This window comes from Quercus lobata, chromosome 5, assembly GCF_001633185.2.
Source record: "Quercus lobata isolate SW786 chromosome 5, ValleyOak3.0 Primary Assembly, whole genome shotgun sequence".
Classification (NCBI taxonomy): Eukaryota; Viridiplantae; Streptophyta; class Magnoliopsida; order Fagales; family Fagaceae; genus Quercus; species Quercus lobata.
In genome coordinates, this window is record NC_044908.1 from 19,771,768 (window position 1) to 19,790,249 (window position 18,482).

General features: G+C 32.3%; 1 protein-coding gene across 1 annotated transcript; it reads right to left on the minus strand.

Moving 5' to 3' along the window:
- Positions 1–416: 416 nt before the first annotated feature.
- On the minus strand, positions 417–4,653 carry LOC115991588 (auxin-responsive protein IAA26-like). The gene is made up of 6 exons (XM_031115396.1): positions 3,853–4,653; positions 3,052–3,693; positions 2,118–2,392; positions 1,317–1,464; positions 852–916; positions 417–740 (listed from the first exon to the last, which is right to left on the minus strand). Exons 2-6 carry the CDS (start codon positions 3,600–3,602, stop codon positions 691–693), a joined length of 1,089 nt encoding a protein of 362 aa, XP_030971256.1. The 5' UTR covers positions 3,603–3,693; positions 3,853–4,653; the 3' UTR covers positions 417–690.
- Between the last annotated feature and the right edge of the window lie 13,829 nt (positions 4,654–18,482).

Sequence of the window (18,482 nt, forward strand, 5' to 3'; positions counted from 1 at the left end):
ATCTTTTGGTCAAATATAAAACCTGTTAAGTTTGACAAAATTGTCGCAATAACAGTACTGCCCACAAGCGTTTTATCAACTCAAAGTTTCTTGGTCCCAAAAATATATGCCAAGTATTTTGCTTTTATAAGGTCAAGAAAATGCTACATGGTTTTCAATGTCTTTGTTCCCCACTTGATGTAACATGTTTTTCTTTATTTACGCAGGGTGTTGTATTTGTACCCAAGTTTATGCAGCCATTTTGAAAACCGTTTAGGCTGAAAGTGGCATAACCAAACAATTAGTCACTTTAAGATTGGCTTAGTCAAGCACGCCCTTACCCCATGTTTAGTACAAATTCAGGATAATTGGGCTTAATGGGGTAAGAATCAGCATTTTTATCAACATTCTTCCTAAGTTTTGGTATCACCACAAAATTAAATACAAACCAAAAATATCATAACTTGTTACTCAATAGTGCATTATCAGAATACATTTTTGCCTGGCTCTTTTAAGCTTTCTACAAGAGCCAAGAGGAATTCTGAACAAAAACAAAACAAAACCATCCATGAAACATCACTTGGACTTGTGAGCTGAAAAATTCTCTTTTCTTGCCAACGAAACTATGCACCAAAACGTCAAATGGAAACAGAAATCAAATCTCCTTCAAACTTTCACTATGGATATTTTTGGAGAAAGATTCCTCTTTCTTCACCTCATTGGAGAGTCAAGTGATAATTTCCCCTGCTTACTGCTGCCAACTGAACATGAAATGCAATCAACTTTTAATTTGAGACATTAATGGGAAAGAAAAACATTTCATAAATACAGGAAACTATGTATATACTTATGGAATTTGAAAATAAACTTACGGCTAAGCGCAGAAAGTTCAGAGCTCTTCAACACGCGCAGCCTCTTAACCGTAGATACAAACATTCTGTAAATTATAAACTGAGAAATTAAATTCATAAAACAAATCATACAATTAATCAAGAACTAAAGAAGTTAGTATGTCCTAACATTAGCTTAGCAAGCTGCCAAATGCAAGAGCCAAAATATGTCATACAACTTTTGTATGTGAAAAACAAGATGTGTTACATTGAGTTCTGGGAATGAATAGATAAAAAAGGTAACAAACCGTATTGTACTACTGTGATTAAATAAAGGATTTTATAGTTACAAGATTAGGAATCAATGCTGTTTTACCGGGAAGATTAAACTAAATACAGCCATAAAATGTGCTATAGACTCAATCACTAATTGTAGGAATATAATAAAGGACAGAATAATCTAAATAAATCAAAATTGCATCAGATCCACAGTGATAAGATGCTTACTGCCATGGGACATCCCCAACAAGCATCCTGTCTCCTTCATTATCCTCATAAACAAGAGTATATTCTCCACTTCGAACCAATAAACCAGTAATTGCTTTCTCTTCCTCTTGCTTGTTCTGGATTCCACCAGCAGAGGAATCTCTTTGAGCTAAACAATATAGCATAGGACAAACAAAATGAGATAACTACAACACTGTGTATTGAAGTCATATACTCATGATTTAACAATATGCTAAAACATAGACAAACAATTGAAGGAAAATACAGAAACAAATATGCTAATAACAATAATTGGAGGAGAAACCTGAATGTTCAACTCCCTAACTACTCTCCAATAGAAGCAGATTAAAAAACAAAATTCCTTCTTATTCATAAAGGGACCACACCACAAACTCATGAATTAAACAAATTGATTGGTAAAGAGAATTTGACCACATGGCTTAGCTATCTAATAGAATTTCTGATCTGATGGCCTACACGTATTATGAATACTATATAATATGTCTAAAGCAAGAATGGTCATATTGACATCAGTAACTATCATACCGAAATTATGTTGAATAAGTTGATATTACTACCAAAGAAATAATTTCTTTAATACCACGCTCCCCCACACCCACTTTTTCTCAATTATATGAACTGCAAATAAACTGATCTAAACAAAAATTGACAATATCTGACCCCTACATCCCAACAAACACACGCACAAATTGACTATAGAGATAAATTAATTGACAAAAATAAAAAAGATGACAAATAGACTATAAGGGTCTAAGTTGAAAAAGAGACTAGTAGAAAAACCTGCAAGTAGGCCTCTAAAGAGTTCATCAACTGCAGAGGAGAGTTTGTCATAACTGTCATAAGCTTTGAGATCCACTTTTCTGCCAATAGGAACTCCATCCATATTGATCTTCACAAATAGACCTTTGTTGCAAGTTTCATCTGGTTTTTGACTGGCAACCTTGTCTGTAACACCATTTTGAGACTCAGAAGCTGGTTTTGAGGAGCTGGTGCTTGCAAGATTCTTCCTGAATGAACGAATTGGAGGCCAACCCACAACTGGAGCAGGAGCAGTCCTATTTTTGGAAAGGCATCACAACAGAATTAAGATCAAAAAACAGAAATACACAATAAAGTCAAAAGAGATTAAGCACCTTTAGCATTAAAAATTATTTACACTAGAGTAGCTACAAGCCTAAAACTTCAGTACAACGATGAAATTTGTTGTAACCAATACTATTCAAGTTGTACATAAATATTTATTGGTCTTTTACTAGAGAATAAGGAGGAACAATAGTACACGCAAAATTCACAATTCAAGAAAGAAAAGATTGTCAAAGTAAGCATAATAGAGATAAAATCCAAACTTTGCTTAATTAGAATCATTTGATACGGAAAGAAGGGAGAGATAAGAGGCCAAGAATAGCACAAAATAGGAAGCATATGCGACAAAGCTTAAAGTTGCCCAAAGAAGCTGACAGTTAAAATTAATACGGGCAGGTAAGAAATTAGAAGGAAAAACAAGTTACCTTGTTGAAATTTAATGAATGAATGGGTAAAAAATATAAGATATGATTGAAAGCTAAAGATCTATTTATGCATTAGAAACATAGACAAATAGAGCAATTATGCATGGACCACACAACATCCAACAACGTGACACTGTGAATGAATATCCTCTGTCCGAATGATAAAAAAAAGGAAATATACATAAGAGATGAAAAAGCTGAAGCACCTTTTCTGAGAGCTGTTTGGCACAGCTGTCTTTGCAGAAGATGGTGAAAATCCTTTCTTCTCTGCACTCTGCAAGTCTACCACTTTAGTGCAACAAGGTTGTGATGCTTCCTGAGCCATGACAGGCAAGCTCTGAGGTGTTGAAGGGAACTGAAGAAATGATGGAGGTTTTGTCTGTTGTTGATTGTGGTTCTTTCCCTGGTAAGCTGAAGAAGAAGGCCATGGGGATGACAATACAGCTCCAACTGGGTTCTCAGAGGAAGCAGCAAACATCTGAGTTTGGCTTCCATTGCTGTTGTTATTGGTCCTGGAAGTCCTGGGAGAGAAGTACCCAAAAGAAAGTAGAGACTCATCTCTCTGTCTTTGGTTGTTTTTGCTGTTGTCTCTCACAGACCAGTCTTCCCCTGGTGGACCAAGCCTAAGCTCCAACTTTTTCTCCTCTGGAAAGCCATGCCTTCTTTCTCCATCTCTGTTCACAAGCCACTCTCTCTCTTTTGAAATCAAATCCAACAACTGAGGACAGGCATCCTCATTTCTCGAAGACTTCTCCATTTCTAAACCCAAGACTGTTCTGAAAATAACTTGATTTCACCTTCTCTCTACCACTATGTCAAACTAAAAGCAAGAAGATTTGTTCACCTCACTGGAAAATGCAAAATATATATCCATTAGAAACTTGATAGAACAGATGCAAACTCCATATAAAACAAAAACTAAAGCTAAAAACTTTAACTTTGCAACAGCTTTGAACAAAGGAAACAAATAGAAAAACCAAAAACCAAAAACCAGAAACTTTACATACCTGAAGAGGTAAACCAGAGCTCAAAACCATAAAGACCCACATCCTTAAATCATCAAAAACCAGTTCTTTTGCTTCTGATTCAAACCCCAGGGAGAAAAAAAAATGACTTTCTTTGAGACCTCAGCTACCAAAGCAAGAAAACAAAGGAAAACTATGAAACACTCACAAACTCTAAGAGCTTCAACCCTTGAAACCAAAAGCACAATATTATAGAAAGCCCAAAGAGAAACCCCACCAAGTTAGAAAAACAACCCAATAAGAATAACAACCCAAAAGCAGAGATGGAGCTATAATAGCATGGGATTGTTAATATCTAACTTTTCTCTTAAAAAACTTTATATTAGCACGCTTAGTGGGTTCTTCACTTCTTCCTTTCTCTCTCTTATATCTTTCTAGGACTTGGATACAAAACAGAAGAAGCAAAAAAAGAGAGAGAGGATGACAAAAACCAGAGAGATTCCCCTTTGCTCAAGAACTCGAAACAGAAAACGGGAATTAGTGCAAAACACACGCAACCTGAGCCCCCTAAAAACCTTATAGGTTGTTCAGCTCAGGAAGCAACAAAGCGTGCTGTGCTGACCTGCCCCTAAAGATACCTCCCCTTTGGGTCTACCACACTTTACCAACAAACACACACATGCACAAACCACAACCACAACTCACATTAATAAGTAAACATTACCCTCCCTCTCTCTCTTATTAGCACAATATCCCAAACATCTTACCCTTTTATTTGAGTCTTGTCTAAGAGAAATAGAGAAAGTTAGTAAGTAAGACAAAAGACTAATGTGACATTCTTGCTACCAAAGTCACACCCCACTAACTAATAAGTCCATGTTAATTAAGCTTTGATTTAGTTACAATCTATAAAAATAAAAAATAAAAAAAAGTGAAAGAGAAAGAGACTTGGAGCATTGCCAGCACACAACCCCAAAAACATTTTTCCATTTAGTAGTGTCAAAGTCACAGGTTAAGTAAAAGATAATTAAGGTTACTTATAAGAAGAGAGAGAAAGAGAGAGAGAGAGAGAGAGAGAGAGGTAATTGACTCTTTTGAGGTCTAAATTAAACCCGGGCTGCTTTTAAAGGGGTCAAGAATTGATGGATTGGATGGCTTTGATAAAAATATATATATTTATTTTGATTTTTTAATGTAAAATTTACTGGTAAGTGAGAGAAAAGTGAGAAGTAGTGAGAGAAAGCAAGGATTTGCATGATCCATATTTGCAGGGCTTTGTGCAATAAAAACATGCAGATCCCATGATCTTGTCTGCTCTCTATACTCTATAAATCTTCTCTCTCTCTCTCTCTAAATTGAGTCGTTTGGGTTTGGATTTGAAGAGGGGGCCCCCACATTACATTGGGTGTGAAACATAATTCATAGCCGTTGGATTTATATGACCAAGATATTCCTTGAGATATGAACTCAACTACTACTCAATACAGGACTCTGAACCTAACAGCTTAAAGGAAAAACTTTTCTTTTGTTTGCATTTTCTGTATGCAATCAGAACTCCACGTACAACAGTTACCACTTTGAATATCTCGGGGTAAAAGTCGCATGAATCTTGAATTTACATAATTTATCCACTTCCCAGGTGGTTCACCAATGACCTAACCAGTAGGGAAGGGAACCTGAGCTTATTTGACCATGATGCCCTTGATTATTAAATTTGGCCTTTAAGATCATGCCCTTAATTTTTATTATTATTATTTTGTGAATGTGTGTTTAGCTTATGCTTATTTTCAGTGGTTTATTTGTATAATATTAATAAAAATATATATAGTATTTAGTAACTGCTATGTTAAATATGGATTCAAATTTTCTAGTGTACTCTATCAATAGATTTTTATATATCCTAACAATTCTTTTATGATTTAAGAGTCTAGATTTTGTCATGTCAATATTCCACTAACAATAATCTTAAAATAATAAAATAATGTTGCAAACAAAACAGTTAAGATTATTGTTAGTAAAATACTGATATGGCAAAGTCTAAACTATTAAATCATTAAAGAATGGTTAAGATTGAAGGAAATCTATTTGGTAGAATATCCTAAAAAATCTAGAAGATCTGAATCAACATACGTAACAAAAATCTAAAAGTTAATTTATTTCAAAAAAGTTGAGATAAAAAGTAAAATGGTAAATTCCATTAACACATCCTAAAATTTGGGCTTATGTTAACCAAATTCAAGACTTTTCAAAACTAGCTAATTTGATCCCTAAAGCTAATTTAGTTCATAAACAGTTAGTTATTTTCTGTCAACTATTTTTGGAACTAAATTGGTTTTAGGGGTAAAATTGATTAGTTTTGAAATATCTTGAATTTGGTTGGCATTAGCCCAAACCTCAGGAGTGTAAATGGAATTTACCCAAAGTAAAAAGGATAAAACTTTTAAGCAAAACCCAAAAGCACTTCATTGATCATCATTGATGTTTATTTCATATGTATTTCTTTGTTTGGAATAGTTATCTTCAATTTATTTGGTTTTTATATATATATATAATATTGTTCAATTTTATTTTTTAAGCACAAAAAACAAATGAAATTAAAGCTCTCCCAAACGTCATTAAAAATAATCACAATTATTCAAAGGACTTTTTAAGCTAAATTTTATCTTATTGTGACAAATAAATGCTCGAAATATAAGGTGTGAGGATGGATCAGTGGATGTAATGAAGGATATCAACTAGGATGGTAGGTGGGTTTTAGAGGAGAGGAATAAATTGAAATTGAAATGAATGAGCTTAGAAGTATTTACAGTACGATCATATATTCAAATATTTTTAAATGCTCTATATACGCCTAAATTTTAGAGTTTGTATCATGATTGATAATTTTAGTTTTATATTAACTTAAAGAGTATAAATTATTCTTTCTAAAAAAAAAAAAAGAGTATAAATTATTAATCTTTCTATCTTAAATTTCATTTTTTAAGCAGCTTGATGCATTTGGGGCTAAGCTTAAAATTGAAATTGAGGCATTTTATATATTTAAATATGAATTTTAAAAACTAAATATTACTTAAACTCTATTATCTTTTAAATACAAGATTATTACTAATATGAATCACGTAGAATTTTTTTTTTTTAAAGAAATTTTATAGACACAAAAAATTTGACAACACACCTTGTTGATGCAATAGATTGATAGTAGTAAATAAAAAAGTGATGTTAGTAATGGACCTATGTGAGAACTAGTAAAAGTTAGCCAACTCAACTATTATGTAAAATGTTGTGAATTTTTTGTGTAATGCTCTTTTTTTTTTTTTTTGAAAAGTGTTATATTCATAATATTTTTCACAACAAATCCAAGGTGTTAAGTTGTTACTGGTTCTAATTTGAACACATCGCTGAAATTATTTTTTTTGCCATTAATAACAATTTGTAACAACTTGCTATTTAAGATTTATTTAAAAAAAAATGTTATAGACGTAATATTTCTATTTTTTTTTTTTCATTTGATAAAAAAATATTATTTTATTTATTTTCTAATATTTAGACTTAATTAATACCATTATAATAAATAAAAAAATCCTATTGATTAAAATTTGAGTTTTTTTTTTTACTTAGGATTTTAAGCAACCGCATCCGTTGCTTATAGTACAGAGCCAGAACGGCTGTAAAAAAGCGGGCTGATTGCAAAATATCTTAATAAGTAGTTATGTACTCTCTTCAAAAAAAAAAAAAAGTAGTTATGTACTATATAGCATCGTAAAATATCTTATAAGTAGTTAAGTACTGTATAGCACTGTAAAATATTTTTTTTTATATATAATTCAGCACAAAAGTCTTTCTCTTTTAGATTATTAAAAAAAGTCTTTCACTTTTAAATTGACGTTGCAAGCATCAACATGCAAAAGTAAAAAAAATTAAAAAGGGACGTGTGCAAGATCAAATCCCTATTGGCAAAATTTTATATATTTCAATAAAATTGACAAGAATAGTCATGACTCATGGAGAATCAAATAATAGGATATAATATATAACTATCAATTTTTCAAAAATTTAGATGTCAATGAACCTAACACGTGGGGAATTTCTCATTTGTACTATTTCTAGTCCACATAATTGGGCATGGTATCTCCTTTTTTTTTTGTCACATATCTTCCTATTTATGTTTGGCTATTTTGAATAGTCAAATAGACAAACACCAAGCCCCCACGTGTCAAAAAGTGAATATGGAAATTTGGAATGTGTTATTTTCATCAGGATGGTGTATAGGGATTAATGTGAAGGATTCAACAACAACATGCAAATGCATGAAGTATATCTTGAGTTTATCTATTGTTTAATTTCCAAATATGACTCTATGGGCAACGAGTGCATTTTCTTTCATGTAGCGATCATTTGAACCTAAATTGCACGATGGTATGATTGAAAATGATATATTTGAGAGTCTCTGCGCATGCAATGCATATAGAGAAAAATCCATAAGAATGTACTATTGGGGTACAATAATATTTCCTTTGGTAGGGTATGATCCTTTTGTTTTTGTTTCATTATATATATAGTCCGTAAATAAACATTTGTATTGCAAAAAAAGAAAAAGAAAAAAGGATCGACATCATTGGAAATTAACTTTTACATGATAGGTTGTTTTCTTTTACAGCTCGAAGATTATGTTCAAGATATCAACATGATTATCGGAAAGACAGCTTTTTATTCCTTTCCAACAACTTGCAATGGAAGATGCTTGTGTGTGTTTAAACAAGTATATATTATCCGTTAATGAGGATAATCAAGTTGATTAGAATGAAAAACGTTGCAAGCACCAGAGAAAAAAAAAGTAAGAACAACAAGAGTCTTAAGATAATGAGAAATATATATATATATATATATATAACGATATGATTTATGACACACGATCGAAACATTCCATCGACAGAATTTGATTTGAGATGCTAAACCATAGACTATGAAATCTAATACTTTGTTTGATATGAGTTATCGTATATATCTTGTTCTTTATTTTTATTTATATATGATGAATACTTTTCTCTTTGTTCAAATGAATGAGATGTATATTTAATCAAATAAGACAAAAGTATCCCATCAAAAAAGAAGAAGAAGAAGACAACAGTAAATAGCCATCTACGTTTTAATGTCAAAAAATTATAGTAATATTTTTTAAGTAAGTAAATAAGAGAAAGGGATGCATGCATGGAACTCATAAGCACATTTCTAAGCTAATCTAAAAAGAGTATTTAAAAATAAACTAATCATTGATAAATATTACCAAAAACTTGTTTATAATTGTTCAATCAAAATGCATATAGTAGTTTAGAAGTTATTTAGGCTGCGTTTGGTTGAATGTAAAATATTTTCTGAGTGTAAAATATTTTCGGGAAAGGAAAATATTTTCAAGTGTTTGGTTGCATTCCAAAAAATGTTTTGGAAAATATTTTATAGTGTTTGGTTGTGTTCCTGAAAATGCTCTAAAAAACCCATTTTTATCATGTTTCTCACATTTTCTTAGGATCCAAACAAATATTAATACAGATAATCAAGATATATAAACATTCAAAGAAACAAAAATCAAAACAAAAAAAATCAAAATCCCAAGATCAATTGTGAGAGAGGGACTTAAGTGACAGAGGGAGAGAGATCAAAACAAACGGTGCTATGTGACGATAAGGAATGGAACAGCAGAGTGGGTCGTTCACTGGGTCAGCTCAAGGGTGGGTTGCTCAGGGGTGGGTTGCTCATGGCGGTCCGATTGGCTCAAGGGTGGGTTGTTCCCTGGGTCGATGACGATGAAGAATGGGTTGGCGGAGTGGGATGGGTCTTCTTTCGCCGGAGTGGGATGAATAGAGCACTCACCATCGCGTGGAGGGGATGAAGACGACAATCTAACCTGCGCGATCATGGGTTCAACGACACAATCTCTCTCTCTCTCTCTCTATTTGTCTGTTTGCGCTTCTATGAGTCCTTTCCCTCTCTCTTTCTCTCTTTGTGCGTTTTCGGAAATGGTTTGAAGTGAAAATAACAACGAAAAATATTTTACACTATATTGCCCTTATTTTACAGTCAACGCTGAAAACATTTTCAATTTGACCCAATTTTTAGTAACAACCAAACATCCACTTTTACGGAAAAGCATTTCCTAAAATGGTTTGAAGCCAAAAAATATGCACCCTTAAGCACCAAATTTTTCCTTAAGACAATCTAAATCCGCTTCATTTTTTACAATTTAATTAGAGCTCATCACCAAAGTTCAAGAATCTCAATTAAGCTAGCTTTATCTAATGTTTACGAGTCCTACACTATTTTTCATCTCAGTTTTATTTCAAATAATTGAACTTTCAACTTTCAGAAAATAAACTAGTTTTTACATTTTTGTCTCACATTATGCAAATGAGCTACCAGAAGTAAGCAATCAAAATAGACAATTATTATCACTCCATACTTTTTATTGTACATTATACGTACACATCATTCATTTTACGTTTTAAATGTAGATATCAATAAGAGAAAAAAAAATAATATTACATTCACAACATTTTCACAATAAATTTTAGTTAACAAATGACTAGTGAGTAAATGAACTTTGATTAATTATAACCAATAAAAATTTGTCACATGTGAAATTATAATCTATATAAGTATAGGGTGGACATCAACTAATGTCAGAGAACAATTTACTCCATAAATATATGTCATTCGCCGAAAGTATTTGGATTTTGCTGCTTACAAGATTACGTAGCAGAAAAAATAAAACAAAATATGTTCGAGAGTCATTTGCACGTAACTAAATGATCTCTTTAAAACTTGTGCATTTCTTTTTATTGCCACATGATCTTGTATGTACCAAATCCTTTTCCATTTCCTTGCTGTATTAGTATATTGAAACCCATATTTGTACCCAGCTGTACAGACAAGACAACAGAGTAGTCCTAAATAAAGTCCCATTAATTACATGAATAAAGGGCATAATTGTGATTATACATGTTGGCCTATTTTCCAATGTACAATTGTCAAAGGCTAACTCGGCGATCTTATGATTACATTAAAACTAACTGTCCTAACCAGAGAGTGTCAATTAAATGCACCCAGACCACAGACGGGTTAATCAAACCTCGAACAGAGAGAGAGAGGTGTGTGACCGTGTGTCTGTGTCTGTGTGAACTCCTCCTGGTCGGTCGGTTGGTTGGTCTGGTTTGGATACTGAGAAACGCAAACGCATCCTTCCTTCTGTTCAAAATCTAGGATTGACTGACACGTGTCGGTTTCGTAAAAAGGCCAACTAATTTTAGTTTTTTTATTATTTTTATTATTTTTTAATTTAATGTGGGACCCTCCCAGACTCGATTTCTATTTTCATTTTCCATCACACTCGCGGGAATGCGTGGTCTACTCTCGTGACCCTTTGGCCTCCGACCATCCAACATGCTCGATCTTTAACACCTTCTTTTCCGAGTCGGCGGAAATTATTGCGTACGGCTGGTCTATAATATTCATTACTCACGTCCTTTTCTCGATTTAATGGGGGCTCTCGATCCCCCATTCTCACTTTCGAGCACGTTCAAACTCAAAATTATTGTTCACAACCCACGTCATAATGATATCAAAAACAATTAAGGTTTTTTTTTTTTTTTTTTGGGTTTGTGGAAGAATCAAATTAGTATAATTGTTTAAGAAAAATCTCTCATGCCCAAGCGCACGATATACCAACTTCACTGTTAATTTATAAAAGAGTAAACTATGTTAGGAACCAATTAAAAATTAAAATTATTTTACTATTTAATTTATTTTTATTATTATTTATAAATTTTATTATATTTTTTATACTATTTATAAATCTTACTATAACTCTACTACATTTTTTAGTATTATTCATAAGTCTCACTGTATTATTTCAATTATCTTTTACATTTATTTACAGTATTTTCAGTAAAAAGTTTTCAGTTTCAGCAAAATAAGCGGTATCCAAACACACCCTGTGTCTTTGGTCCTTATCTTATACACAATATTTAAATTTGATATTTAACCTTTCAGTTGTATCAATATGATCTTTAACCTTTCACGAATGGTCAATTTAATTTCTTCTGTTATCTTTTAAATGAAAATTGATGACGTGTCTAATGGGCAAAAAAAAAAAAAAAAATTAGCTTATGTTGATGTGAAAATAAACAAAAATTTTATTTTAGCCATTTGCCATGTTAGCAATTTTCATCCAAGATATAATGGCAGTGATTAAAATGACACGATACTAAAAGGTTAAGGGTCAAATTGACCCAATTGAAATATTATAAACCAAATTGAAATATAGTGTAAAAGATAGAGATCAAATATGTAGTTTATCCTTAACAAAACTATTTGGGTTTATTATGTAAACAATTTTTTTTGCATAAACTTTATGTAAACAAGTTAAACATAACTAATAAAAAATTTAAAAAAAGGTACGTCTATGCGAATAAAAGTATGTGTGAATGATCATGGAATTGGTTTGCAAGAAATTTCTATTTACATCAAAATTAATTCAATTTGAGTTATTTTTTATGGGTGAAAATTCATTTTTATTTGTCATAACCAATGAAGGCCCAAGTGACTAGGCTAATTTCAATCATAAAAAAATATATGGCTTTTTAATTAAAGCATTGGATTTCTAGGGTGTAAGTACACGATTTTGTAACGAACCTAAACAGTATTGGGTTCGTACGTAAAAAGGCCCAAACAATATGATTTGTAGAGCGTGGGTGTAAAGAGCTAGGTTAACTGTGGTCTCTCTTAAAAAGATTCACTCTCAAGAACGTTAAAGGTCTAAAGTTGGTACAACGAACGTTTTCTTTAGTGACCAGTGCAACTCTTTTTCTCTACTCTTACTTTCTTTTTTTTCTGTTTATGTCTTTTTTTCTTTTCTTTTTCTGTTTCGATCTCCTTCTTCATGCTCTTCTTTTAGTTTATATACTCCCCTTTACGGTCCATCCTTACCGCACACGTGTAGGTTGGGTCCGGAGGATCTCTTTCTGTCCCATCTGGCATCTCCTGGAACTTCCTATGGGCAGCTGTAAGGTTGCTTCCTTACTGTTCAGGTATCACCTCCACATTAATGCGGCCAGAGAGTTGGTTGAGAGGTCATTAATGCGGAGGTAGCTGTAGTTGCAGATATTTGTTTGCCTTATCTCTTTCATCCTTAGTCGGTTACTCTATCCGTTACGGTGACCTAATTCTGAGATCTGATTGCAGTAAGACCACGTCCCGATCGTCCTCGGACGCGATCATCCTCAGACGCATACTGCCGAGGAGTGTGGTGTCCTCGGACGGATACACATCCTCGGATGGGCCACGGGCCCAACAATCCTGAATCAATTCTGAACCCTATGAGCCTATTGATCGAACGGTCCCCACATAGGGAATAACTCCCTCTTGACAAATAAACGAAATAAATTCACCTATCCAAATAAACCGAATAAATGCACATGAACAAAGTTTAGCACCAAATTAATTTGGAATTATCTCTTCCAACCAACTAGATGAAAATTTATAAGACCATCTATTGTATTGCTTAAATAAGTCAACATAACTCATTAAAAGAATGATATAACTAAAACTATACATAAATGATCTCTTTAACTATCACATAAAAAGGTTAGAGAAAAGATAATTTGAATCCAATTTATAAATATATTTGTTAACTATGATAACATGCATGGCATTTACGGAACTACTCTTTTTTTTTTCTTTTTTTTCTTTTTTTTTTATACAAGATAGAATTTTATTCTAGTTTAATATAAGTGTATATATGTGTGACATTTATTCTTTAAGACTTGAATCTCGACCTTTTACCCCCACACCCCACAAGCACTTATACTTATAAAATGACAATTATACCAAAAGTGTGCAGTGATCAAAACTACTCTTATATACATATACATAAGTTCATGCGTGTAGTCTTTGATGCATATAAAGAAGAGCATTGCATTTATGGTATAAAATACATTTTTTTTATATTATATTTAATTAACTTCCTTGAAGAATTGAATAAACCAACATTATCCTTCTTATTAATCTCATTTTCTTCCATTGGTAAAGGTAAGTAAGATTTTTCATTGAAAATGACACGTTGAAAGAACAAATTAAAGAAATAAAAAACCCTTCGATTTCATCAATCTAAGACATCATATAGAGGGAATCCCCAAAAACCCGTACAATTGATATACTCCCTCCGTCCCGCTTTGTTTGTCCTGTTTGAAAAGTCAAACTTTTTAAGAGAACATCATTTATTGTCTTGTTTACCTTTTAAAAATTTATAAGTTTCCAAAACTACCCTTAAATAAATTTATCAAAAAATTGAATTATTAATAAAATAGGGGTATAATAGGAAGATTAGTAAATTAATGACTTTTATTTTTAGAAACAGGACAATATTTTGAGACATCTAAAAATAGAATAAAGGACAAACAAAGTGGGACGAAATGAATAAAAACCAAATAAAATATACAAGGCATTTAAGCGTATATATGTGTGACATTCATTTCTTAAGACTTGAATCTCGATCCTTTTCCCTCACACCCAATAAATACTTATATTTATAAATTGATCATTATATCAAAAGTGTGCGGTGATCAAAACTACTCTTATATACATATACATAAGTTCATGCGTGTAGTCTTTGATGCATATAAAGAAGAGCATTGCATTTATGGTATAAAATAATTTTTTATATATTATATTTAATTAACTTTCTTGAAGAATTGAATAAACCAACATTATCCTTCTTATTAATCTCATTTTCTTCCATTGGTAAAGGTAAGTAAGATTTTTCATTGAAAATGACACGTTGAAAGAACAAATTAAAGAAATAAAAAACCCTTCGATTTCATCAATCTATGACATCATATAGGGGGAATCCCCAAAAACCCGTACAATTGATATACTCCCTCCGTCCCACTTTGTTTGTTCTGTTTGAAAAGTCAAACTTTTTAAGAGAACATCATTTATTATCTTGTTTACCTTTTAAAAATTTATAAGTTTCCAAAACTACCATTAAATAAATTTATCAAAAAATTGAATTATTAATAAAATAGGGGTATAATAGGAACATTAGTAAATTAATGACTTTTATTTTTAGAAACAGGACAATATTTTGAGACATCTAAAAATAAAATAAAGGACAAACAAAGTGGGACGAAAGGAGTAAAAACCAAATAAAATATACAAGGCATTTAAGCGTATATATGTGTGACATTCATTTCTTAAGACTTGAATCTCGACCTTTTTCCCTCACACCCAATATATACTTATATTTATAAATTGATCATTATATCAAAAGTGTGCGGTAATCAAAACTACTCTTATATACATATACATAAGTTCATGCGTGTAGTCTTTGATGCATATAAAGAAGAGCACTGCATTTATGGTTGAAGATGGTAAGATTTAGTCTGATGGGCCTATCTTAATGGGCCTGACGGATAGGTACTGTTTGGTCTGTGTAAAGTGGGGCCCACGCGCCCTAAAGGCCCATCGTGGACAGACATAGTAAGGGCCCATAGCCCGAAATCTCTATTGCCTAGAAAAGCCTTAAGATCCAATAAGGGAAATGGTATCAGAGTCCCACATTGGAAAGATCTGGAGGTCAAGAAGAAAAGCCACCTCTCCACTACTATAAAAGGAGTAACATTCACGCAAATCAAGGTAAGATGATTTGGACCCTCTCTAACGCCTCTAGAACACTCAAGGGACGAATTCTGACTTGACCTTCGGAGAGCTTTTGGCCGGCACCACACCGGTGCTCTCTAAGGGTTTTTCTTCCGTTCGTTCTTGTTGTGCAGGCTCGTTGACTCGCGAGTACGGTGTGACTTATTGGTGATAATTCTCAACGTCATCAATGGTATAAAATAATTTTTTATATATTATATTTAATTAACTTTCTTGAAGAATTGAATAAACCAACATTATCCTTCTTATTAATCTCATTTTCTTCCATTGGTAAAGGTAAGTAAGATTTTTCATTGAAAATGACACGTTGAAAGAACAAATTAAAGAAATAAAAAACCCTTCGATTTCATCAATCTATGACATCATATAGAGGGAATCCCCAAAAATCCGTACAATTGATATAAAAACCAAATAAAATATACAAGGCATTTAATTCTAGCCTGCGGATGAACCTAGATGACCATACATTCTTATCAAAAAAACAAAAGATGACCATACATTAGTTATACTAACTTTTACAAGCAAATTCAAAATGACAAAAAGGATCTTAGAGTTTGTTAATGTTGGCCAGCACATCGATGGCACTTACAGGCTTACAGCGTGATGTTGAGCATCTTTTTTCTGCAAGCGAGGGTCATTGCTCAGTCTATATATAGGTCTAGGTCCCTTTCTTTTAATTTTTTTTTCGGTAAAAGTAAAACAAGCTACACAATGTGCACATAAACCATGTTTAATTATTTAATCACAAATTTCTAACAAATCAAATATAATAATTTTTGTCTTCTCAAATGTGCTTCGAGTTTTAGTACGTACTCCTACGAGCTACGACCACCAGTACGTGTTATTTGGTTTGCGTGGGGGTGCGATGTAGAACCTTTGCTCCAAAATATATATATATATTTTTTTTTTTAGAAAAAGAAAAAGGATATATATTTTTTTTAGAAAAAGAAAAAGGAAACTTATGTGTATAGTCATTATTCCACGCCCTAAAGTAGGGTTAGATAAGTCCAAAGATACTACCAGTATGAGAGTGGAGCTCAAAGACCCTGACCTCACACAAGTCCCATTGGTTTTTAATCCACACATTGAAATTGTGTAACCCACACAACACTGGCATGGGGTGTCGAACCTCGGCACCTAATGGGGATCAGCAGCCACTTACCACTTTGACACACGAGCTGATGTCGAACCTTTGCTCCAATATAGTGCTCTTTTTTCTTATAAAATTAAACTTCCATGAGGCACTATAAGATAAAAATATCTCCTATTATATATTCTTAGAGTACCACAATTATAGCACTTATAACATTTTTGGCTGAATCATATTGTAAATGACTAAATTTCCAATTTGAAATAAAGTCAAACATGCAAAATAGTTACACAAATGTGAATTCCTATTAATGAATATGTGGCATATATAATTCTCTAAAATTACAAAAGAGTAATCATCTGATTCGATTTCCTTAAAAGATTTGTTAATTGGGAATTGTAAGAATGTAATATTGGTTTGAACACAAAATAGCCTTCAATTTGGCTAAAGAATGAATCGAAGACATTTGAAATAGAATTACAACAAATCTCTAGCTATGAGCTTGTTAGAAATTCTTTGTTCTTTATGTTCTTTGTGTGTTCTTTGTCTTCGAAGGTTTGTGGTGGAAGTTCTTCAAAGCTTTTGGGGTTTGAATCCATAGAACTTTTTCAACTTGTGACTTCTTGAAGTTTTTGCAGGTTTTTGAGCTTGATTCCAACAAACTTTAAGATTTAGAAAGGTGATTTGGACGATTTTGTTTTGAGTGTTCTTCGTATTCGGGATTGGAGTTCTTAAAGGTTTTGAGGCTTGATTCTTGCAAAACTTCTATACTTCAAAGTGCTTCTAAATCTTTTGGATGCAACTTGTGGTGTGGATGTCTTCCTGTATGTATAGAAATGCCTTAGGAAGGCCTCATTGCCATAGAAATGTCTTTTTGCAACAAATTTTTCTAGTGTAGTAAGCTATTAAAGCACAATATTTTTACAAATTTTTATATAAGCCTATTACTGACATAAATTTTTTATTTCTCAACAACTACTAACATCAACAATTTGTAAAAAAGTATGTAGTTTTAGCATTTTTCTTCTTGGATTACCTACATTACTTAATGTTAAATCATATAGATGTCCTTAAGAACATTTATTAAAAAACCATTTTAGAAATTTCTTTCACAAATAAATAAAAAAGTAACTGATTTTTATGACAAAAATTTTAAATTCCTATAAAAAATTTCTCAAAATGAAAGATTAATAAATACCTAAAGATTACCCATTAACCAAACTCTCTTAATATTTGTGTGTGTATATATATATATATATATCTTGCGTGAGTGCAGTAATTTGAGTAAAGACCACAATTAGTAACGGATTAGAGATTTAGAAATTGGAGGGTGATGAACAACTCGTGGAGTGAATGTCAAATCAAAGCTTAACTTTATTAGAAGGAGGTCATATTGGTGATGATACATTGTCCTCCTCCTCTCCTACAGCAGCATGAGAAATTAATTGGAAGTCAGACAAGGAGCACTTAAGGCTACGGGTCCTATCATGGGAGTCAATTTGATGGGATAATCCCGACCTTGTGATTCATGATCAAACTTTTTTGCAGTGACCTTCTGAGTGGAGTGGGGACAAGTTAATTAGGAGGGAGAAAAAAAAAAAAAAAAAAGTAAAACCCGTTGTAACTTGTACACGTGGCAGTTTAGGAGAATTATAGTGTATTGTACCTTTTTTTTTCTTTTTTAAATATTTTTTTTTAGTAAAATAATTTTCTTCTTTCTTATACAAATGTGGATATTACGCACGAGTTAGCATGTATGAGATTTAATTTTATATGAAAGAAATGTATGGAATATTGGATGTGTTGCACAAATTCATGCAGTTTAAAGGTTGTGCATGAAAAATTATTGGATATAAGCATGTGAAAATAGCTT